Source organism: Aedes aegypti, chromosome 1 (genome assembly GCF_002204515.2).
Source record: "Aedes aegypti strain LVP_AGWG chromosome 1, AaegL5.0 Primary Assembly, whole genome shotgun sequence".
Lineage (NCBI taxonomy): Eukaryota > Metazoa > Arthropoda > Insecta > Diptera > Culicidae > Aedes > Aedes aegypti.
In genome coordinates this window covers 177,534,058-177,559,546 of record NC_035107.1, presented here as the reverse complement: position 1 = coordinate 177,559,546, position 25,489 = coordinate 177,534,058, and the positions used below count along the sequence as shown (strand labels likewise).

Below are 25,489 nucleotides of genomic sequence, written 5' to 3'. Positions count from 1 at the left end.
TCCCTGGAGGTATTCCTGGAGAACCTCTTAGAGTTCCTTAAAGTGTTCTCTTGATAAATTTTGGCGAACTCCATAGATGAATAAGTCTAAAAACTCGTGGATTTTTCTTTCTAATGGGCACTACGTCCCAAATGGGACAAATCCTGCTTTTCAGATAAGTGTTATTATGAACACTTCCACAGTTATTTACTTAGAGCCTACTTTGTCGAATGACCATTTGTGCATTTGTATATCGTATGGCAGGTACAAAGATACTCTATGTCCTGGAAGGTCAAGAAAATTTTTCCCCTAACTGCGTCTTGCTAAATGGCTGCGTGTATAAAATTCGTGTATAATTTTTCTAATTTCCGACAGAACATGTGACGAATTCCATGTCAAATCGATCAGTCACAAATCTCGACCATCTTCGATTTGCAGTGAATTTTGCACATGTTTTCGGTATGGTGGAATAAGTGTTTTTGATAGATAAATCGATCATTTTTACTCAATAATAACTTTTGAAAATGGCCAACGAAGTTTTGCGTGCAATTTATTCGAAAAATTCTAGTTCTAGATGAAATTAAATGTTCCAATTTTAAAGAAAACAATATGCACTGAAAAAATATATAAATTTTATCATGAAAATTAAACAAAATTTTAAATTACTCAGAACCCCATTTTCAATATTGTTTTAAATTTCCACCATTGAATCTTGATTGTGAACATTTGTTTTGGAGCTCTGTTTCAAGATGGAGAAACTTTTGATGCAAAAGTTTTTCTAAAAAGTACTTTTGGTATATTTTCAGATGAACAGTTGTTGGTGGTAGTCTAAAGGTGTCAGGTTTGACTTCATATCATAACGATGTTCATCTCACTGAAAAACCTCAAGACTCCCCAGCTAAAAAAATACGTCAGTTCTCATTTTCAAAAGTAGTTTTCTGAAATTTTAGTTTTCATTGATATTTTTACTTCAATTGTCCTCCGTCTTCTTTTTCTTCTTCTTGGCATTACCTCCTCATTGTGACAGATCCTGCTTCTCAGCTTAGTGTTCTTATGAGCACTTCCACAGTTATTAACTGAGAGATTCTTTTGCCAAGGTTGCCATTTTCGCATTCGTATATCGTGTGCCCAGAGAAGTCAAGGAAATTTCCATTACGAAAACATCCTGGACCGATCGGGAATCGAACCCAGACACCTTCAGCATAGCTTTGCTTTGTACAACTTCCCCTATAACTAATGGAAATGACCTATTTAATTATTAAAATGATATATTTTGGCATTTGGCTTGAAATAACTCGAAAAGGGTCTCTAGAGAGGTGATTGTGAATATTATTATGATTTAGAATAATTTTAAAAATCGACCAAAAGTGGTTCTTAGAAAAACTTTTTTACTTAAAATTTCTTCATCATGAAACACTGTCCCAAATAACTGTTTGCCATCAAGATTTCACGGTGAAAATATAAAAATATTTGAAATATAATATTTGTGTTATTTAAAATTCATGTTTTATTTTTGAATTTTCCGTGGAACATTTTTTCTCTGAAATCAACAGTTTCAGAACTATATTTTTTTTAAATAAATTGCACGCAAAAACTCATAGGTCATGGGCTATTCTTGAGTCGAAATGATCCATGTCAAATTGATCTATGGAAAACACTTATTCTACCATATCAAAAACATGTGCAAAATTCACTGCAAATCGACGATGTTCGAGTTCTGTGATTGGTCAATTTGACATGGAATTCGTCACATATTCCTGCCGAAAGCTAAGGGATTTATACACGAAATATGGGGCACAGGTAGCTGTAGCGGTAAACGCGCAGCAATTCAGAAAAAAACAGATGGTGGTTACTAAAACATGTGTAGAATGAAATCATAATCAACGATTATCGAGCACGGTTTCCATTTTTTTTTTTCAAATCATTCTGGATGGAATTCGTCATGTGTTAAATTAATTGAGAGTATTTCATGGGTAACTGCTATAGAATTTCCCAATGAAATTAATGGAGAATTCATCAACAATTTTTGTTTCGAAAGGCTCCAGGAGTTATTATGGTATTATTAAAAACTTTTGAATGATTCCTAAGAGATTTTTAGGTATTCTTTGAAGAAACCTCTGAAAGTATTGAAAGAATCATTGATTCAAATTCATCATGATAAATTTCTAATGTAACTTTTGTAGGAGTTCCAGTCCAATCTCCTAGAGGCATCCTTAATGTAAACTCGCGTTCAAAAGTTTAAATGTTCTAATTCAAAGCAAAAGGAGTTCCGGTACCTCAGAAAATTGATAGAAGAATTCTTGGATGATTATTTTGAAAATTTCATGGACAAAAAATTTAAAAAAATCCTAGTAGAATACCTAAAAAGAGCCTGTGATACATTCTTGGGAAAACCACTATAGGAAATTTGTTTAGTTTATAGTTTAAAGACACATAGTTTGATTCGTTATGATTACATTTGTGGTTTAAGTTTGTTTAAGTTAATGTAAACTCGCGTTCAATAGTTTAGGGTCACCACCTGAAAAAATATACATAAGTTTTTGATTAATTGACGTGTCGAATGAATAAATCTTACTTTATAGGAATTTGGACCAAACATTTGAATATTGTTTACCAAACTTTTACTTGAGTTTGTGACACATGTCAAAAACTAAACTGGAAAAAACAAGTCAAATTTTCTCAGCATTTAATCAACCAATATTTGGAATCAATGAGGCATCAGAAATTTAATCCAGAAGGGTACTTGCAAAATTTTGGAGGAAAAACCTGGAAACCACTGAAAATAAAAACAAGTTATTCAATTAATCTTGCAAATGTTTAAAGCACCCTTTATTATTGTGTATGAAACGGAGAAAAAATAATAAAAATAAGGTTAATGTTCTTGAGAGAACAGATGAAAAATAAAAACACGGGTGTTTCTTAGAAAATCCTGGAGAAATTTTTTTAAGGAATGCTTGCTGGCTGTATCAATTTGTAGTCAAATTTCCATAAAGGAATTCCAAAAAGAATATTGCATAAAACCCCAGAGGTGTCACTTGGAATATCCAAAGGTTTTCATGCAGAGTTCCAGGATTTTTTTCATCATCATCACTTCCTGAAGGTACACTTCTGGAGGAAAAAAAATCCAGAAAGAACTCATCTAGCATTTCAAAAAATTATGCCTGAAGAAATCATGAACTTCTTTAAGAATTCCAAAAGGAACAAATTGAAAAGTTTCCAATAGAACTTTTGCAATAATTTCAGAACCACTTAATGTGGAAATACCTAAACAATTCCTTGGAAAATACAAAAGTGTGTTCTAGAGAAATAAAAATATTTTTTTTGTTGATGATTTCCAGACAAATTTTCTGTCAAGTATTTCAAATGTAACTTTTGGAAAAACTACAGAAGGTAGGTTTGGTCAGAATTCACATTTGATAAAACCAAACCCGACCCGTACCCGACATATTTTATTTTTTAAGCCCAGGCCCGACCTAAACCCGAAATAATAATTCATTTCCAAACTCAAACCCAAAATTTTCTGATTATAAACCCGAAAGCAATTTTTGAGAAAATCCTTCTTAAACCCCATTTTGAAATTACTAGGAAATTAAACTTTTCTGACATACATACGTTGGAGTACGCTTGAGAGTGTTTTTTTCAATTCTTGTTTAGCAGAAATGTTCGTTGGCGATTGTTGCTCTGTTCATAATGATCACCAAAGACGACTCAAACTCGACCGAAACATGACATTTACCAAGCCAAACCCCGACCTAAATCTTTTGAACTGAAGGTTGAAAGCAACCTGAACTCAATTTTTTTTTAAACGCGATCCCGTCGGGTTGGAAACCCGAGACCCAACTATCTCTAGCATTCCATGCATAAAAATTGGGAGATCAAGAAACTCCCAGATTAATTTTTGAAAAAACCTTCGTTGAAGTTCCTTGAATAATTCTTGAAATCATTCCTGAAGCAATCCTCAAACGAATTACTACGTCGTTGTTTTGAGTTATCTCCAGTATAATTCCTTGTAATTTAATTCGTGAAAAAGAGGAGAGAAATTTCTTTAACAATCTCTATTGAAAGTTCTGGAAATGCTGCTTGTGATTTTGAAAGGAACCTTTACGACTCAAGAATGCACAAAATGATCAATTGGAAAGAAAACCACTCAGTTAATAACAGTGGAAGTACTTACACTTAGCTGAGGAGCAGGTTTTTCTAGCAAGGTACATTATGCAAAACTATGTTCTACGAGATTATAATATTCCTACATATCATATCATATGCCAGCCGTACCGGTAATTCCGCGAACCATGCTGTTGATCGTGGGTTCGAATCCCGCCAATTGAAGGTCGTTTAGGGTTAGACATTTTCTCAAATTTCCACCGCATTGAGAAATTGACCTAAGACTTCACATCGCTTGTGCTGTGTATCACGAGCGAGGTTTACGAGGTTACATTACAAGTACAACATTACAACGACGCGCGTATTGCGTGAAAAAAGGTTGTCCATGAATCACGTGATTTGTACAAAAACATAAAATAAAATTTGTTTGTACCGTGTTCATTGGCCACACCTCTCTTCCCCCTATATGGTTATTCAAAAACCGACCTCTCGCCCTGTGAGACTCCCTCGCCCATCTTTATGTACATCGCTTACAATATGGGTCAAGATTATGAATCTCTATATCCCACATGTAATTCAAGTATAAATGACCCATAATAGCATAATAATGCATTAAAAGTGCAACGTCGTACACGAGAAATGCACAAATTGAGTTCTCGCAGCACGCGCACGCGCCCCCCCATCCGCTCTGCACCGTAGCTCAGCTACTAGTGCGAAGAATTTAAAGGGATCATTCGTTATAAATACACCTTCGCTACTACGACAGTCATGCGGCGCACGCATTGAATCTGTTTGTGAAACTGTTTACAAACCAAACGCCGCAGCGAAGATGACATGGTGCAAATTGCAAAGCGAATTCATTTTCCCTCCGCTTCGGCACGACCAACATCCGTCGTCACCGTCCACTTCATTCCCACGCGAAGGCAGCAATCAACGAACACACGAACGAATAGGGTTACCAGCAATTATTTGATTGATTTATTACTGTTTGGTGCACAACATTCAAAGTGATATTATGACGAATCTACAAAACATACAATGTTGCTCTCAAAGCAACTTTGGTAGCTAACAAGGTAATGCGTATTTTGTAGAAGAACTTTTTTAAAGGAACTTTCATTATCATATTAAATTTCATGAAAATACCTGAAAAAATGCTGATTTTTTCGTCACTTTTTGTAAACTTTTCATTATTTATGCATGTTAACCATTTTCTACAAAACTCATGTCGAAGAAGCTAAGAAAGATGAGGTCATAAGCTTTCGATTCGTGCGCAGAGATTGAATGTACGACTAATAGTTATTTAGATATGGAGCGTCAAAGATGAGAAAATTTAAAAATTTTAAATTGTGATTAATTCACTTAGCAGTGACTTGCGACCCTATGTTCCTTGGGCACTTTTTCATAACTCGTGGAGATCTATCTACCCTCAAAATTCTTAAAGTCCGGAACCAAACACCCTGTATATCTGAAACGAAAGTTTAAGTCCTCTTTTGCATGCTTGGTGGATAAAATTACAAAAAATTTTGATAAAATATGCTTCAAATTTTAGGAAAACATCAATAAAACCAATGTTTTACACAACTTTGGCGACCTGTATCTAAAAATTGTGACGTGCTGGGAAATTTCTGAGAACGGCATCAGATTCAGCAACCACAAATCTACTAGGGACACATAATTTAATCCTTGAGACACGCAAAAATGCCATCGCGCTGTGCAATCATTGAACGAGCTAGTTGATTCTGAGTTTTTGGGTGCGTATTTCAGGAGACTGGTAATTTAGAAAAATGTCAGAGCTGTACAGTAGTTTAAAGGCTATTATATTTAAGCCTTGAAATTCGAAATTCGAAAAACTACCGACCAATTTTGTCGTAGACGTCATCTTTCTAAATGGTCAGGCTCCTGATATATCCGCAAAACAAAACCTTCGTGCTCACTAACGTCGCCTGGTAACAAAATTTCAAATCAACTAGCTGGAACAGTGATTGCCCATAACCTACTGAACAACTTTGCCAAAGGCGTCATCCTTCTAATTGGTCAGGATCCTAAAATATTCGCAAAACAAAAGTTTTTAATCAAAAAAAGTATACTAAGCACAATATCAATATCTTTTTAAATTCAATAATTCAACCATTCAATTTGTATTCAATTTCTCAAATGAATATGTTGAGCGTTGGATGACTTTAGGGAAACTTGCACCATATCAGAAGAATATTTATACAAGCATGAAGAATGAAGATGAATCATTATACAAGCATGTGAGAATGTGCACCATATAAATACTACTTTTTTTCTATTTCACGCATCTGGTTCATTGTATAATAATTAATATAGGTTTAAGTAGACGCTTGGTTTGGATTTAATTCATTGCTCCAATAAATAAAGCAATTAGCAATACAGTCCAGTAAAATTTTTCAATGACAAGACAATGGCTACGGAAAATTGATGTGTGTTTTATTTTTATGTGCTGGTTGGTCAAAAAAAAAATATTAGCAGTAATACAAAATTTCTATAGGTTAGACACTGACATGTAAGTGGTCTTACTAAGCTAGCTGGTTTATCAGGAGACGATGGCGAAGCCTGTAAAAAATGTGATAATATTGTTATTTGCGATTTCTAAATATTTTGATAGGTACTAATTAAGAATGGATTACCTATCGTGAGATTCATTTTTTACCAGAATATCCCCAGAAAAATAAGAGACTAATGTAAAATAGCAACAAATAATTCAGTAATTAACATTTTCACATTTTTTGCGAAACCATTTGACAGCCGTTTAGGCAGGCATGAGCTCTTTTCAATTCAGTTTGTGCACAATACGTTTGTGAAAACTGATTTAGAGGTAACATGCCTGCTTCTTACTTTTAGGATGGTATAATTTCTGGTTAAAACATTTCCGATATTTCTTTTTTTTGTTGCTCTACATATCACTTTTTTTTAACAATTTTAATCAAACTTTCAATTTTGAGATTTAGGTGAAATTTCACAGAAAAATGTGATATAATCTAAATGAGTAAAACACTTAAAACGTGTTATTAAATGGACACTTAACACGTGTTAATAAGTGTCCGTGCGATCCGTTTTTATACTGCACGAGAAGACGTAGTTTGTTATGTTCTGACGAGTCAAAAAGAATCATAATATGAGTAAAGATTCAAACAAAGATCTGATGACGTTTGAATTGTTGATTGGATATTTATTGAATTGATTCAGTTCCAATATACTTTTAAAAGGCTCAAAGATGTATGTCTAAATTGTTCAAGCACTAAGTATGAAATAGTAATATTTGACGGTTTTGAGAATCTTGTTTGGAAGAGGTATGAACTGATGATAACCTATTTAAACTTGAAAGCGTGTTAGTAAGCTTAAGAGTTGTACTACACATATATATGTAAAAAAACCCTTCTTGCATAGAATTCGTAAGACAATAAAAAATAATACATATACAATAAATACAAAATTTTCCCCGTTGTCGTTTACTTTTGGTACTGAGCATCATCAAATATGTTATAAAGAAAAGTTTACATAGTGTGGGAGTTATCTCCACTAGAACCATATTGATGTTTCAGATTATTACATTTACATTTATTAAATATTTTTAGGGACCTTTCCTCATTAAACGCTTTTTTTATTGTTGTTAAACAAGAATGCTACATGCACAACGTAAATATTCATGTATTACAGCATGGTTGAGTTCTTGCTTAGTTGGTTTAGATGGGTTTTTGCTAATGAATAAAAAAAAGAAAAGAAGAATATTTTAGTCGAGCATGATATTGAACCTAAAACAATTATTATATAATGAGGCAGATAATTTGAATAGAAAAATTATGTTATTCATGTGGAGCACATTCTCACATGGTGATTCAACGATCGTTAACATTCCAATTTCATATATGAAATTGATGCCAATATTCTTCTGAAATGGTGCACGTTTCTCTAAAGTCATCCAGTGCTAAAAAATATTGTTTTGACAAATTCAATGGTTGAATTATTGAATTAAAAACGAAATTATATTTTGCTTATTATACTTTTTCATGATAAATGCATAATTTTCAAACTTTGTCAAAAATAATCCAAGGGTGCTGCAAATCATTTGAAAACGGCCTCTTTCTACACTTCTCTTGCACTTCAAGGCCCATATAGACGCGTCTCTGATCCATCAAAAAAAAATATTTTGTCAAACAGTGTTATAAAGAGCTAGACTTTAAACAAACACTGTCGAGTAATGTTGTTAAGAAGATTCTTGAGCAAAACATTTTGGTTTGGTGGCGGCAGATATCTCTGTTGCAAAATGATATCAATATCATATAAATTACATCTGTTGTGCAAATTACAACAGTGCGATAGCACGAAGGTTAATTAAATGCATATCTTTTCGATGGTATGTATTTCCAAGAAAAATTATATGCAATGCAAATTTCATATATTTAACAGGCAACAAGTTTTTCATGTATAGTTTTCAAAGTAGATCAACATAACTCTTCGTGGTTTTAGAATGAGATACAATTGATTCAATGTTGTCAAATATTAACTTTTTACAATTTGTCAAGAACGAGCTTAGACATAACTCTTCGTGGTTTTAGAATGAGATACAATTGATTCAATGTTGTCAAATATTAACTTTTTACAATTTGTCAAGAACGAGCTTAGACTTTTAATTTTATTGAATGGATATGTGATTATGTTTATAAACTTTCTGCCTGTTGTTCAAAACGAAGCCCCAAGAAATTTTTCGAAAAACTTTTATAAGTTACTTAGAGAAAAGAAAAATGCACACACAAATTGACAGATTTAAAAAAGTGTATGCATATAATACTGCAAATTAAAAAAAAAATATTAAATTTGCATAATTTTCACGTTTTTTTCAGAATTTCCCTGGATCCTAGGAATTCCTAGGAAATGACAATATTAGTTTCCTAGGAAGTGAAATCCTGAGAAAAAAAAGTGTACCTTACAGTCAATAAACCTCAAACTGTAGATGTTTTTGCTGAAAAATGTATTTTCTTCTCAAATTAGATATTTTTCTTCCAGATATGTACAAAAAATTGTACAAGAAAATTATTTCGATTTATTCACTGTTCCTTTAAAGTCAACTTAAAATTGCAGATCGTGTTAACCAAAACGGAACATAGGAAGTCGGATCCAATTCTTCGCGCTTTTGGTTCCCTTCGGCATTTTTTTAGGCTACTAAGTTAAGCGTAAATATTGAAGTGCTTCTTATTGCAAAGTTTCAGACAATTCGGCCGAGAAAAACTTCTCATGTCAAAGTGAAACATGGAAGAACCCAAGTAGTGCTTTACCATATTTGTGTTTCAGCATTTGTAACTATTTTTCTTTTATATGGTCGGCGTTAAGAACAAAAGAGTGCTTCGTGAGGCCCAAGCAGGACAGTTCGGTTTTGCGTCGTCCGTTAGATTTTGCTCACGATTTCGCGCGTTTTCGTCGCCGGAGATTTTTTTTTTTCCTGTTTGGAGCGTCTTGCTGGGTAGTGCTTCGTGAAGCCCAAGCAGGACAGTTCGGTTTTGCATCGTCCGATCGATTTTGCTCACAATTTCGCGCGTTTTCGTCACCGGAGAATTTTTTTTTTCTTTCCCTGTTTTGGAGCATCTTGCTGGGTAGGTATTTGGGAAGGCCCAAGCAAGACGGATTGTTTTCGGAACGTCAAGAAGTTTTGCTGTCAGTGTCAGTTTTGTGTTCAGTCGAGAATGGATTACCAACTGGTGAGTTCGTTTCATGCTTATGATAACACATTTTTTCTTGAAAGCGTAACTTTTATGTAATATTAAAACAAACTTTGTATGGTTCGTCACTATAAGTGTCGGCATTATGCTATTTTCTTATACAATTTCAATATACATATATTTTTCTCTTTTTGACATTATTGAAAATTATCTTTTGAATTGTTCGACATTGTGAATGTTGACGTATTTTTTAAAACTTCTACCATATCGAGACAAAATGCACAGTAATACTCATATGACATTTTCAAACAAACTATGTATGGTTCGTCACTACAAATGTCGGCATTATTCCTGTTTCATATAATTTAAATCTATACATGTAATTTTCAGTTTTCGTCATTAATAAAAACGTCTTTTGAATTGTTCGACAATCTATAATGTCGATGTCGATCTATGATGTTGACGTATTTTTTAAAGTTTCCAAAAACCAAAAACTTCTCGAGACAAAAATACAAAACTAGCTTTAAATATAAGTCGTATATTTCCCCCTTGTCCATGGATCGCATCACCGACCAGAGGTGACTCCCAGATCTTTTCCTCCCTCACTAATAAACACCCTTTCCGTGGTGATTGTGGAGATGCAGAGGTATTCTCGGTCTCTAGAAGCAACAATCATTACACCCTAACACTCCTTCCCCATCCCAACTGACTGTAAGGACTTGGCCGGCGCCGTTATTGATCAATAATATTAGATCTGCTAAAATTGCACTTCGAGAGTAAGCGGAAACTCCCATCCCTTATTCATTTGGATCGTAGTGCAATTCTTACCAGTTCCGATCAATCACGGAGTAGCAACCATTGACATGTACAGTCAGTCTATGCTATGCTATGCTATGCTATGCTATATGGTCGGCGTTAAGAACAAAATTGGAGAAATTGGATTATTCTTTCATAAGATGTGAAATTACCTTATCTCCATTTCACTTTGATCAGATTCGATAAATGCTGTAAACTACGAGAGATATGTAACAAATTTACTTTGGATGATTAATAAAAATCGATAAAAATATGCAGTCAGAGTGGACCATGATTATTTTACTCATCTATCAATAGAAATTCATAAATATAACTTATTAAGATGCATTTTATTTTGATTTTTTACCATTTACCATATTTGGATGGGTTGTCAGAAATTGCAACAATTTCTGTGCAGACAGAGCGGACCAAGTGTCAAAAAGCAATAAATTGATTGATTATTGCATTTTTAAGTCGATTTCAGAGTCCGATAGAAGTTCATGGTAGTTCTATGGTGTATGTATGGAATGTGCTAGAAGCTGCTTATTGGACCAGCATATTTTGGTCGGTACTCAAGATTTTCACTTGGTCCACTCTGACTGCACACATATTTGAATATATCTGGTCTTCAATGCCCTGACCCTGCAAAACCTTTATTTTCAAGCTATCGTAATGCCACTGATTTCAGTATTGACGAATGGATTATTGAAAAATTTACAATACTGGTGCCGAAAGGTCTTGATAATCTGTTTATTTTAGAGATATGCACCCAGTTTAATCATGATGATTGTTATTTTTCCAGAAATTGTTCAGTCAGAGTGAACCAACTCACTGAACGGTAGTCTTTAGTTCAGTCAGAGTGGACAAAGTGCACAGAGTCCATCAAAAAATCGTTCTATTAGAGGTTTGGATAGTGATTTCTCATGATTATCACTTCACATTATATTGTTTGAAAGCAACACAAAGATGTGTAGAAATATTGAACAAAAATTTAAACGAGTTAAAAAATTACAGAGTGTTAGGCTTTAAACCCATTTTTCTCAAAATATGAAAAATGTCACTTGGGCCACTCTGACCTAACGCCGACCATATTATGTTCTATTTCTATGCATTGGGAGTTGTTAGACCGCCTAATATAACTATTATAATTTGCCCTTGGACCGAATGAGTACCTGTAATTTGAGTAATTTAGTAAATATGAACTATTTGTCAGCATTTATGTAATCAAAGCAAAATAAATATGAAAGTTGACGAATAATGAAAAGTGATATTTTTCCATTGGAAATAAAGACTATACACAGCTTTAAGAACCATAAAAATTTGTTAAGGTTGACTCAACTTTTATGATTATTAGTTCAATTAAAGATGTTCACATTAAAACAAGTGTTGATCAATTAATTATTTTAAATAATAACACAAAAATTTAAAATTGAATTGGAGTTGTTGATAGCACGCGATGCATAATTGCCGATGTAGAGGCAATACATGACGATGAAATAATGCTCGAATAGTAGGTAAATGGCCATTAATTATCGCATTACCTTTGCTGATTCAAACATCCAGCGAGGTGTAAGAACCGCCGTTCATCACACTTTTTCCACTGATAAACGTTAAATGCGTATGTGTACATTTAAGCATCTCCCGATTCGAGCGCATTGCTGAACTTGCATTTCTCTATTTATAGATTTTCTCCCTGGAAAGCCCCCACCTTTAGAACCCAATTTATCACACAGCAAAAATGACATTCTCAACTTCGTCCAGCTTCTCCCGGCGTGCCCTTGTTGCCCTGCTGGTATGCACTCTGCTCATAGATCTAAGTTCTTTCACCGATGCCCGGCCCCAGGATGACCCAACATCTGTAGCCGAAGCAATCCGGCTCCTACAAGAACTGGAGACAAAACACGCCCAACACGCTAGGCCAAGGTAAGTGAGCATACGTTTTGAACTGCATAACCGCGATCTGGCGACTATTCGTTATGCATATAGCTATAAATCGAAATTATTAATAACAATCACGAAGTAATCTTCAATGCGTAAGCCGCGGGGAAATTCCCGGCACCGACAGCCAGCAAAGAGAAATGATCTTGTAAAAATGTGGTTTCTACCAGCAAGACCCACTACGACGTGCAAACGATCTACATAAATTTTAAACTTCTTCTCAGTAGGTCCCACAACAACAGAACAAGCTCGGCTGCATTGGCAGATTTATTTATTTTTGCACGTTTTTCTGTTTTGTTCTCCGCCCAGCACCCTTAAAGTGGCTTAAAGCGAACTAGAACCAGTATGTGAAAACATTACACACATTGACCCCTTGCATTGGGCTGATTCTATGAAACAAATCGTAGTTCATGCAAATAAAATACATTATCTCAACACTTTATCATCATATTTATGGTTACATCAAAATCGGACAACGAGATTAAGAGTTAAATACATGAGTCAGTAGGCTTGTTTTTAAGTTGTTGTATGGTTTGAAATCAATCTGTTCATTACTTTGTTTTGATTAATAATGATTCGTGGTTTACGGCTAACTAGCCGAGTGGAAGTTTAACAACTACCAAAAAAACTCACGACTCCAAGTTCGATTCTCACTGAGAAGACGTGTAACTTTAATAACATATACTTTGTAATGTTTAGTTTTTCGGAAGCTGTTCATTGTTTTCCACATTACGCTAGAAGTTACCTTGATTTTTGTGAATTTTGTATTCGATCGCTCAAAGATCACTTTTCTTAATTTGAAAAACTCATATATAGATAGCTGATATTATCAATCCTTTGGAACACAACCATCAATTGGCGTTTCAAACCTTTTTCCAAGCCGATATTATCGGTAGCCTGAATGGAAGCCTTCAGGGTGAAGTATTTTGTATTTCGATAACATGCCGTTTTCTGATAGCTTTCATTAGAATAATTGGATTTTGCTTAAAAGCCATGAAAGTCAATTTATATTTGATGATACAACATATCCAATCTGGTTAAGGGGGCAGGATCCGTCATTGATTTCGGAATTTTCAAAAGCAGTTTTTTCGTTCGAAATCAAGAAAATTTACATGAAAATGTGTTCACTGTATTCTATTCTCCAACCGCAACACAGTGAACACATTTTCATTGAATAATTTTATGTTTTGATCAGAAAAACTGCTTTTTAAGTTTCGATGATGACGATGATTACGATGACGGAGCGTTGATCGTTAACCGTGTTGGAAATGCTTGTAATCATGGATTGATGGTTACTAATATCAAGTTGAAGCATTTGCTACAATTGGATAAAACAGTAATAGGGACGAATGACCTTCGGGTTAAAGTCCCTCTCAAACAACAACAACAACAACAACATAAAACAGTAATCCGATGCTACTTTCTCAGAGATCTTCCAACAGGCTATTGATTGTCCGCCATCATAACAGGGTTGGAAGCCAAGATCAATGACAATGTTTATTCAGTACTACACATCCTCCCTCTCATCAGGAAAATAAATGTTTGAAGTGAATGAAAACTCATTGTCATCGTCATCGCGAAAACTTCTAGGAGTTCAGAATATATCATCCACATCGCTAAGCACATCACGGATGTAAAGGCTGGTGTTGTGACTGGCCGAATAATACACACAACATCTTTTATTCTTAACAATTTAATTGAGATAATTTAATGAGCACATGCTCACGCACGCAGGGAAGAATATGTTATGCAATGGCTGACTGTACTGAACTGTCAAAACGTGCGGAGCAAGGTGTATGTATACACAGCTAAAAATATGTTGTAAATTTAAGTTTATTTTCATGCACATATTTGGAGCATCAAAATAAACCTAAATTTCAACGACCAATCCATTATTATTCAATCGAATTTACTTTAAATTTACACAATCATGTAATTTTCAACCATTTTTAGTTGAAAATTAAATGTATATTCATTTAAATTTACATGATGCAGTAACAACACACGAATTTCATTTATTTTTACAGTAGACTTCAGTTTACATCACATTGAAAATTAAATATTTTTTTCTGTGTAGAAAGGTATGGTTCAACATTTCTTGATTACTTTTTCAAATCGACGTAAGTAACTTTTATACGGTTTTGAGAGAATTAATTAGGAAAAATCACAATCTATCTTCTAAAACTGTTTTAAAATGAATCACCTTTTTAACATTTTTTTGCCGTGTACTTCGCTCAAATTTTGCATACACTCAGCTCACGTTCAAAAACAAGGTAGTTTCTATTATTTCCCTCAAAAATTATTATAAGAAAATGATAAGCCGTTTCATTCAGTTACTTTCGACGTTTTTCTACCAGTGTAAAATCGGCTCAAGTAGTGTTTTGTTTTGAATCGTGGTTAAGTCACTTTGTCTCTCCATACAGCGGGGCGGCGAAAGTAGTGGTTAGGTTGCGAAAGTTGAAAATCTTACTTTCGTCGTTTTGTAAATCCGGAAATTAAACGTTCTAAAAGTGAAAAGTTGAGTTGGTACAGAGCGGTACGTGTAGAATTCCGCCTGCTTAACACGTAGGATCGATAAAGTAAGTTTGTATACTTTTTTGACTTGAGTCTGTATGAATAAGTTTTCGAGATTTATCAATAAAGTGTAGCAAAGGTATGACAACTCTCCCTCATTTTGAAAATAAAGTCCATAGGATAAAATTACAAATTCAATTTTTGGGGAGGTTTTACCACTCGGCTTGAACGCCTGAGGGGCTGAGTTGGCACTTCTTGGACTGACTGTGGGGTCCTTGGTCCAGGGTCGAAAACACCTGGTTCGATTCAGGAACAGTTTCAGTTGATGGCGTAGCAGGTTGGAAGCGCATCACCGGGCTTGCACCAGTAGCCACCTCACCAGCAGACTCTGCGGCGGTTGCCACTGAAACAGGAACAGGAACTGTTGGCACATCTCGTTCAATGTTCACCTCCTCTCTAGGGGTGTTCACCAAATCTTCACGTAAGTTCGCACCAACTCCGACAATGTGGTCGATGTGACGCTCCCATATTCTTCCGTCATCCAGAGGGACGGTGTATTGCAGTTTGCCCACTTTCTCGACGATCTTCCCGAACTTCCATTTGTCGCGCGAAAGAAAGTCTCGCACTCGAACACGATCTCCGTCCAAAAACGTTCGCACAGCAAAATCTCCAACCGGTTTCGGCTCGTTCTTGGGCAGCATCAAATCAATTCTCGACCGGATTTGACGGCCGAGCATCAGCATGGACCGGTGAAAGGGTGCAGCATCTTCCGGTAGGTCAGCAAGATGTTCGATATCTCCAAATTAAACTCCGTTTTTGGGCACTTCATGGACTTCAGCTTTTGCTTAAACGTTTGCACGTAGCGTTCTGCTTGCCCGTTCGTGGATGGATGATACGGCGCTCCCATGTTATGGACAATGCCGTTCATTCGCAGGAACTTTTGGAATGTCTCCGATGTGAATTGAACACCATGGTTACTAACCAGCACCGATGGTATTCCAAATGTAGCAAATATCACCCGGCACATGTTCACGGTATTCTCCGCTGTGGTCGACTTGCACACCTTTATCTCCGGCCATTTGCTGTAAGCGTCAACCAGCATGAAGAAATACGTGTCATGGAATGGGCCCGCAAAGCAAACGTGGACCCTCTGGAATGGCTGCGTCGACGTCTCCCAGCCTGATTTCGCTGGTTCCGGTCTGACCGATTGGCACTCGGCACAGTTGGAAACCATTTCCTCGATATCTCGATCCAACCCTACCCACCAGCAGTATCCTCTGGTCAAGGACTTCGTACGGGTAGTTCCAAAATGGGTAGAGTGAAGTTCTTGCAATACTTTCCTCCGAAGAGTCGGTGGTACGTATACTCGTATTCCTCGTAGCAAACATCCTTTCTGGAGCGAAAACTCGTTTTGTTCCACCCCGAAGCGATCTCTGGGATCCACTGGCTGACCGTGCTTAATTCCTTGGATGAGATTCCGCACCGACTGATCTTCACCTGTAGCCTGAGCCAGCTCTGCAGCAGTCAACGGCAACCTCTCGATCTGGTTTAGTTCGACGACATCGGCCTGTTCAATCATATTTTCCGGGTCAGCTTGAGACAGAGGAATACGGGACATTGCATCCACGTTAGCGTGATCTGCAGACTTCCTAAAACGGATCTGGTAGTCGAACGACTGCAGGTATGTTGCATAATGTTGCATTCGAATAGCTGACATCACCGGCAGTCCCTTGTGCTCTCCGAATATTTTGGATATTGCCTGGTTGTCGGTGATCAGCGTGAACTTCCGGCTGTACAAGAACTGGAAAAACTTCTTGACGCCGAAAATGATTGCGTATGCTTCCTTATCGACCTGCATGTACTTTTGTTGAACTCGGCTAAGCGTTTGAGAATCAAATTGTATCGGACGCTCCGTTCCGTTCGGCATCAGATGACTCAGCACCGCACCCACACCGTAGGGTGACGCATCTGTAGCAAGCAGCAACGGTAGCTCCGGTGAGTAGTGGACAAGACATTTCTCCGACTGCATCTGGCTCTTCACAATCTTGAACGATTGGTCGCACTGCCTAGTCCACTCGAACGGTACATCGTTCTTGAGAAGGTTGTTTAGAGGGTAAAGTACTGTACCGTAAATTCGGGTGAAATTGATCAGTAGGGTGAAATTGATCACAGTGTCACACGATTTTATTTCTTCCCAATGGAGAACAAATATCAATGTAACCTACAGTGAATGAACGTTGTTAGTCGTAACAATTGTCGAATTGTGTGTTGTGAAGTTTTTTGCGCTAAATAATGTTTAAATCTATGAAAATAATGTAAAATATCAAAATCATGTTCGGTGCAGTATCGACAAACATCCATAAACTTCTTGTTCTAAGCAAGGATTGGAACATGATATAAACCTGAAAGCTTGTAAGGATTCTAAAAATATATCCCCAAACCAGATTTCATCATCAAAGCTCGTAACAATTTGCTCATTCAGCTGAAATAATTGAATTTCTTTTCGATATCAGGAAATTCCTTAGGAAATTGCCTACATTTAGGCGTTTTCCGCGTAATTCTTTAAATTTAATCATTAATTATTTCTATGAATATTATATTGTTAATAATTTAGCAAGCATATTCGGATTCAGGGAACTCTAATTCAGTATGTAGAGTTGTTTTAAGAGCTAACAATAATTGCATTGGCAAGTGATCAATTTCACCCCGAAATGGAATCCCCAGATTTTTTATTTTGGATATGATTTTTAACACTAAAATTACATTTGTTAGAAAATTTCGGTTCATGAGTCTATGAGGATCACCGTCGTACTTGTTTCCCTGCACTTAGTTGTTTGGCATTGGCAACATTATAGAAAACAGGAAAGGAAACCCATGAAAAATGATCAATTTCACCCGAAATTACGGTACTGAGGTTCTGGAAAAATCTCCCGTAATAGTTGATCAGTCCAACGAACGACCGGACTTCATCCTTGTTCTTGGCCTGAGGCATATTCTGGATGGTTGCAACGTTGTTCGGCATTTTGTGGACACCATGCTTATCGATGCGATAACCAGTAGTCAATTTGATCCGCAAAAAACTCGCATTTTCCCTTGTTGACCCGGATACCATGGTGGTCTAGCCTTTGTAGAAACTCTGTTAATCGTTGAAGATGCGTGGCATCGTCGGGGCCCGTGGCCTTGATATCGTCCAGAAATACGCTGACTCCTTCTATCCCTTGCAGGATCACTTCCATCTGGCGTTGCCAGATTGCTGGCGCCGATGCGACGCTACATTAGCCGATTTGGACGATAAAATCCACGGTGCGTACTCAACGTTAATATCTCTCTGTCCTCCGGAGCCACTTCCAGCTGTAGGTAGCTTAGACTGACTACACATATCAATGGTTGCTATTCCGTGATTGACCAAAGTCAGTGAAGATGCACAAAGAATCAACTAGAAGTACGGCTGGGATTGGCCATAATCTTCTTCAGTGTGCATAATTCAGTGCCTCTATTTATACATGGTCAATAACGGCGCCGGCCACGTCCTTGCAGTCAGGTGGGATTGGGGGAAGGAATGTTAGTGTGTAATCTTTGCTATTTGGAGACCGTGTTTTCCTCTGCAACTTCATAAAGGTTACTGGGAGGGATGGTTGTTAATGGGGAGTATCGTTGGGTCACAGGATTCACTTTGATAAGCGATTAGACCATGATAAACGATTATTTGTTAACATGCTTAGGAATATAATATATTCAATTGACATGGAAAATTTCCAAATAGGAGTAAATAATGTCGTTACTTGTAGTGACGAACCATTCAAAAGATGTTGAACAAATAGCTAAAAGCAACATTCCTACAGCTGTTAGGACGAAGGCATGTGTAACAATATTTTACTCAAATTGAAAAAAATAAAAATAAATCGATTGGCTGGACCATCACATAATATTCTTATGCCGACACTTACAGTGGCGAACCATTCAAAGTGTTTTGAATAAAATGAACGTTTTGCAAGTCTATAGTTCTAGCACAGACAAACAGATCGAACCATTCAAAGCTTTTTTTTATAAAAATAAAGGTGAAAGGCAAGGGATTCTATATATAAAAAGAATATTAGAGTTTATGTCGACACTTACAGTGACGAACCATTCATAGTTTGATGAATAATCATATTCATGTCCCACCGTTGTAACAATTAAATGTGCGGTCACACATATTTTATAGATTTAAAAAAAAAGCATGAAACGAGCTCACCAATTGATCCTTCATCCTTGGTTGAGCAGCCACAATTTTCAGCTTCATTTGAAGCATACATACTAAAGCTAAGTATGCTGTTTCGCTCAAGAAAAGTAAAGAAATTCCTTGACTGAAAGGGTCAAGAAATTTCCTACAGAGAGCCCCCTTTGAAATGACATTTCTTCTCAACTGCGTACTGCGATCAGAAAAAAGTGATTTTCTTGACCATTTCTTGGGAGAAATTTTCCACGCATCGAGATAGGCGATTCCTTTTCTTGTCAGTAGCAAACCGGCCTTAAAGCCTGATTTGCTACTGAAAAGGAATCGCTAAAGAAATTTCTCGCCGATTCCTTGCAGAAATTTTCTACAGTGACTCCCATTTGAAGTGACAGTTCTTTTCAACTGCGTACTGCGATCAGAAAAAAGCGCATTCTTGATCGATTCCTTGCAGAAATTTCCCATGCATCAAGATAGGCCGAGAAATTACTTGTCAGCAGCGAATCAGGCTTAAAGCTAAGTATGCTGTTTTGCTCAAGAAAAGTAAAGAAATTCCTTGACTGAAAGGGTCAAGAAATTTCCTACAGAGAGCCCCCTTTGAAGTGACATTTCTTCTCAACTGCGTACTGCGATCAGAAAAAAGTGATTTTCTTGACCATTTCTTGGGAGAAATTTTCCACGCATCGAGATAGGCGATTCCTTTTCTTGTCAGTAGCAAACCGGCCTTAACTGAGAAACGCGAATCTCTTTTCGCACTCGCGCCACGCGGACCGAAAACGATTGGTCTTGATTCCATCGCTCACCCTGCAAGAGCATGCCATGAAATCGAAAGACCACATACTACTCTAAATTTCCTCCCTTCGGCCAACGACGCAAAAAGTTCATCCACCGTAGGAAGTCGATGCCTGTCCACAATCAGGTTTGGATTGACCGTTTGTTTATAGTCTCCGCAAATCCGCACACGGCCTTGGGACTTTTTCACCGGAACGATGGGTGTAGTCCAGTTGCTCTGGTTCACCTTCGTAAGGACGCCTTCTGCTTCGAGCTTGTCAAGTTCGTTCTCCACAGTTTTCTGCAAGATGAAAGTGAGCTTTCTCGCCTTCAGGAATACCGGTACGGCATTCTTCTTCAACGGCAGGCTGGCTTGAATATCGCTAACATTTCCCGATGGAATCATCAAACACTTTCGGGAACCGTCCCAAAACCTCCTTCAACGCAGCAGTGTAGGAGAGAGCAGCATTCGAAATTGCGTTTACCGCATCCGGATTCTGGAGCACGCTACTCCATTCGACCGGAATCGCATTGAACCACTCGCGCCCGACAAGTGGGTGTTTTTCAGAGTCCACGACATACAACGGTAACGTAACCAGGGCAGGCAATCGTCAGATTCGTCACAGTGCGATGACGAAATAAAAAAAGACATCGTCATCCAGTATAATAACTCTGGCAGGTCGTCGTCTCGTCATCGACGAAAGAATGCACGACGAACGTCAATCCAAAATCGTCAACGAACCACTTTGTCTTCATTCCGTTCGCTCCCCTTTCTCAAACGAAGGAGGCGTTTATTGTATATTCGCTTGCTATGCACAAAACGGCGAATGCCATCCCAGAATTGCTTGTGTTGGCGATTCAACCCACACTCCTTAAGCTTCAACAATAGCTCTGTTGGTAAGCGCGTAACGATGACGATCCAGAGGTCGTTTGTTCAATTCCGGACACGTTTTGTTTTTGTTTTATTTTTTCAAAGAAGGCTCATAATCTATCGACGCCACGGTTAATATTTTTAGTCCACTCAGAGCTCCCGAATGAAGATTCGACCGTAACGAAGGAACTGCAGCAAATCGTCATCCAACGCTGGTTGAGTGACGATGACGATTCTTTTTTTAGTTTCGTCGACGACTTTTTCCATTTGACGGTGACGATTACCTGCCCTGAACGTAACACTTCCACTTCCATACTCGACACGCGCGTCGAGAACTCCCAGTACATCAATACTGGTTCCGCAGTAACTCACGAGATTTGTACTGCAACTTCGCATTTGTGATTCGGAAAAGTATCTGTCCCGGCACTTCGCGTTAATGATACTGACCGGCGATCCAGTATCCACTTCGAAACGAATGTTTTTACCGTTCACACGAACGTCCAACCAAAAACGAGCTCTACCGCCCTTCGTGTCCAGGGTACACACTTTCCTCACTTGCGTACTTCCACGATCGTCACCATCTGCACCGCATTCGATTCCCGGCACGGCTGGTACTGGACTTCCCGGAGGCGGCCTTCTCCATGCAAACTTTTGCAAGATGTCCTTTTAGTTAGCAGAACGAACACACTGTATCTTTGTGCCTGCACGTATTTGCAAAGTGCGACTTTTCCCCGCAGCGAAAACAAGAAGAATCGCTTGCACTTAGCCCCACTTTAGTGAAAGACTTTCCCCCAGTGTTTATTTTATTTTTCTTCTCTGGGTTACCTTTTTGTCCTGTTGATCGATGCACGGCGTTTACCTCTTGTCTGGCCAAGCTCCCTTCGATTTCAGCACCTTTTTTTTCGGGATTGCTCCATACTCACGGCTATGTCCCGGGCATCTTGAAGGGTCAGTTCTCGAAGACGTATTCAAACAGACTCAAGTCAAAAAAGTATATAAACTTGCTTTATCGATTATATGTGTTTCGCAGACGAAATTCTACACATTCCGCTCTAAACCAACTAGATTTTTCATTTTTAGAACGTTTAATTTCCGAATTTACAAAACGACGAAAGTAAGATTCTCCACTTTCGCAACCTAACCGCTACTTTCGCCGCTCCGTTGTATGGGAGACAAAGTGACTTAACCACGAATCAAAACAAAACACTACTTGAGTCGATTTTACACTGATACAAAAACGTCGTAAGTAACTGATTGAAACGGCTTATCATTTTCTCATACATTTTTTGTGGGAAATGATAGAAACTACCTAGTGTTTTAACGCGAGCTGATTGCATGCAAAATTCGAGCGATGTACACTGCAAACAAATGTTAAAAATGGGATTAATTTTAAAACAGTTTTAGAAGAAAGGTTGTGATTCTTCTTAATTAACGTTCTCAAAACCGTATGAAAGTTACTTACGTCGATTTGAAAAAGTAATCGAGAGTTGTCTCTTCTCTAGCAGCCGGCTTCGGATATCGTTCCGCTTGATACCGAATACCAACTGATTCCGCAGGGCTGTCTCTAGATATGCACAAAAGTTACAGGTGACGGCTATTCGTCGCAGCGCCACCAAATACTGATCAACCGCTTTATCAGCAGAAGCAGCATCTTTATCGCCTTACCGGCGGCACTTAAACCGGAAATTTTCACTAATTTCCAGCGGTTGGGGGTTAAAGTATCCTTCCAAAACACCGACGATTTCATCGTAGTTTTTCTGTCAGGGTGTTTCGGATGCAATCCGATCGCACGCAATGTCGTACGTCTCGGCTCCCATATGATGCAGCAGCAAGTTTTTCCGCATTGCTGGGTCGGCAACTCCATAAATCGCAAAAGCATTCTCCAACCGCTCCACCACCGCATCCACTTCAACTTTTTCTTGTCGAAGGGGTCGATCGTAAAGTTTGGTGGCGGAGCTCCAGCAGCGGCAGGAGGGTCTACTCCTTCTCCGGCGGCAGCAACGACAGCAGCAGCAGCAGTTTGGTCGGGGTTTTCTGCATTCCGCATCCTTGTCGCCAGAACTGTTGCGACTGGCCGAGTAATACACACAACAGCTATTTGTTTTAACACATACTATCTTTTATTCTTAACAATTTAGTTGAGGAAATTTAATGAGCAAATGCTCACGCACGCGGGGAAGAATATTTTATGCAATGGCTGACTCTACTGAACTTTCAAAACGTGTATGTATAGAAAGGTAGTTTGTTTATATATATATCAAAGGTATGGTTCAACATTTATCAATGAAGTGTAGCAAAGGTATGACAGCTGGACTCGGAGAAAATGAGACATACAAAAATGATCACCAAAATTTTATTTTAATTCGGATACTTCTCGATTTTTCAGGGAATTAATAACTATGTATTAGCTATGTTTTGACATAATTTATTTATTGGATTTCATCCCCCAAGTCAAATGCTCGTTCATTTCTCTTAACGCTGCTCATGAGAACTTGGGCAAGGCTTTGTCCATATTTCTTACGCAATTTCTTGTTTTTGAATGTTTTTCCGCTTTTCTTAAAATTCTTCTTCATTATCGCACAAAACTTTTCGATCGGACGAAATTCTGGTGTATTTGCGGGTTTGCCTCCTTCGGGACCACATTAACGCCCTTCGCTTCGTACAAATCCATTACAGGCTTAGCGTAATGGTACGAAGCGAGATCCGGCCAAAACGAAGGAAGGGTAGCAATCTCTTCTGCAAGCATTTTTCTCAATGAATCTGCTTGTTTTTAGTGCCAGTTGTAACGTTGTTGTAACAGCTTTCTGTACCGTCCGCACTCGCAGATCGCCTACCGCAACAGGCACTTCTTCGCAAATTTGCCCTTCTTTCTCTTCCGGAACCCCTATGCCGACAAAAACTCGAGACCGGGGATTTGTTTGGTGTTCGCCTCGATGTATGTCTCGTCGTCCATGACGAGGCAGCCTGGCTTGACACAGCCACTTTCTACAACTTCCGCGCATGTAATTTGGCCACCATGTTTTGCTTGTCAGTCCGGTTTGGCGACTCCCTGACCTTAAGGCGAAGTAGGCCGTCATTGAAATTTGTACGCGTCGTTGATGATTGTTGCTAATTCATCTAACGATTTTGAACCAAAGAAAATCAGTTGGTTTTGCACTGACACAGCTGAAAAAGTATCAGCATACTTTATGTATGTTAGCGCGTACAGTGATATTTTTTCAAGTCTACGTAAACTATCAAGATTGAGTTTTATCACTTTGAAATGCTAGCTGAAAAGTCATCATTGTTGCCAAAACGAATGACGGGCTACTTAGCCTTAAACACACGTAGCCCAGCCCGCTTGATGGTCTGCTGGACGAACCACTTCGACGAATTGACCTTTTTGGCCACATCTTGGGTGGAAAGGTTCGGGTTATTCTTTAAGTACTGCCTTATCTTCTCGCCTTCTATTTTTAGGCGAATCCCTTAAAAATAAAATATTTTTTTCGAAGACAGAATACTATCTGCAGTTGTTCTTGCATTTTTAGGTCAACAAAATATTACTTATTAACTGTATTGATGGATTTTTTATTGGCATTTCATTAAGAATATGTATACTGAAATTCAGATCCCAGCATTTTCTTCAGATTCATTTCTGGTCATAAAATTACTTCTTACAGTATTTTATCCAATAATTCAATGTCTGTATTAAAAAATTTAATTAATAGCGTTATTAAAGATTTGATGGACATTTTTTACAGAAATCTCGCTAGAATTTTGAAAATAATAATTAATATAACGCATCCTTACTATAATTAAAATCAAACTTGAGTTTTAAAGGTACTCTCAAATGTCGGTTCGCCAAGAGCGCTATGAGACCACTCTATGGCTCTGGTAAAGTACTAATTTCGGTTTAACGAACAGTGAACAAATTTGAGAACTTCATTTTTAACTTTTGGCAAGCTTTTAGCCACTGTGCGATGTGGCCGGCGCCGTTATTAACTTTTAAAGTTTGAGATGTCGATTTGTGCACACTCATAAACCACGTTAATTTTTACGAAGAGGGAAATCCAACTCAAATTCACGGTGCATACATATTTCCAAAGACTACAAATTATGTATTCAACTTATTTTTAATACTGATATCTGATAATATAGACTAAGGTGTGCAACACAACATACATAGAAGTATCGATTTTTACAAACTTTTCGGCTGTTCGCAGTTGTTTGCTGTTTGTGCTTGTGAACGTTGGCACTAGAACAATTCCTAAAGTAATGCAATATAACGATAAAACTGAAAGCAAAAGCATCACAGGCAAGCATCCGGGAATAGGGTCAACGGCGAAGCAAACGCTACACCGCTAACATCAAAGACAATCAAGCTAGAAGTCAGCTTTCTTCTCACAAAACAAACTGATTCAGTTCTGCTGCCGAGTGGTGACATGAAAAAACGAACAAAAAGTAATACGTGAGCATCACGTTCGTTGCTCGTCAATGATAGCGATGAAATGGTCGCTATATCATGAGCCTGGTCAAATTTCAGAAAAGACAGATTCTATTTCTACTATATATTGTTTGTTACCAGCTGAAAACAAACACCAGCAATTGAAAAAATACTCCTCGAAAAACTTTATCTTTGTCATTCGG

General features: G+C 37.7%; 1 protein-coding gene across 4 annotated transcripts in view; it reads left to right on the top strand.

The window, feature by feature from the left end:
- LOC5575886 (neuropeptide F) overlaps window positions 1-25,489 on the top strand; it is a 101,936-nt gene that overhangs the window by 25,892 nt on the left and 50,555 nt on the right. For all 4 annotated transcript variants that reach the window (XM_021854200.1, XM_021854189.1, XM_021854186.1 and 1 more), the window contains exon 2: window positions 12,241-12,479. In XM_021854200.1, coding sequence (XP_021709892.1) covers window positions 12,295-12,479 — 185 coding nt within the window. In that variant the 5' untranslated portion in view covers window positions 12,241-12,294. The remainder of the gene's footprint in view (window positions 1-12,240; window positions 12,480-25,489) is intronic.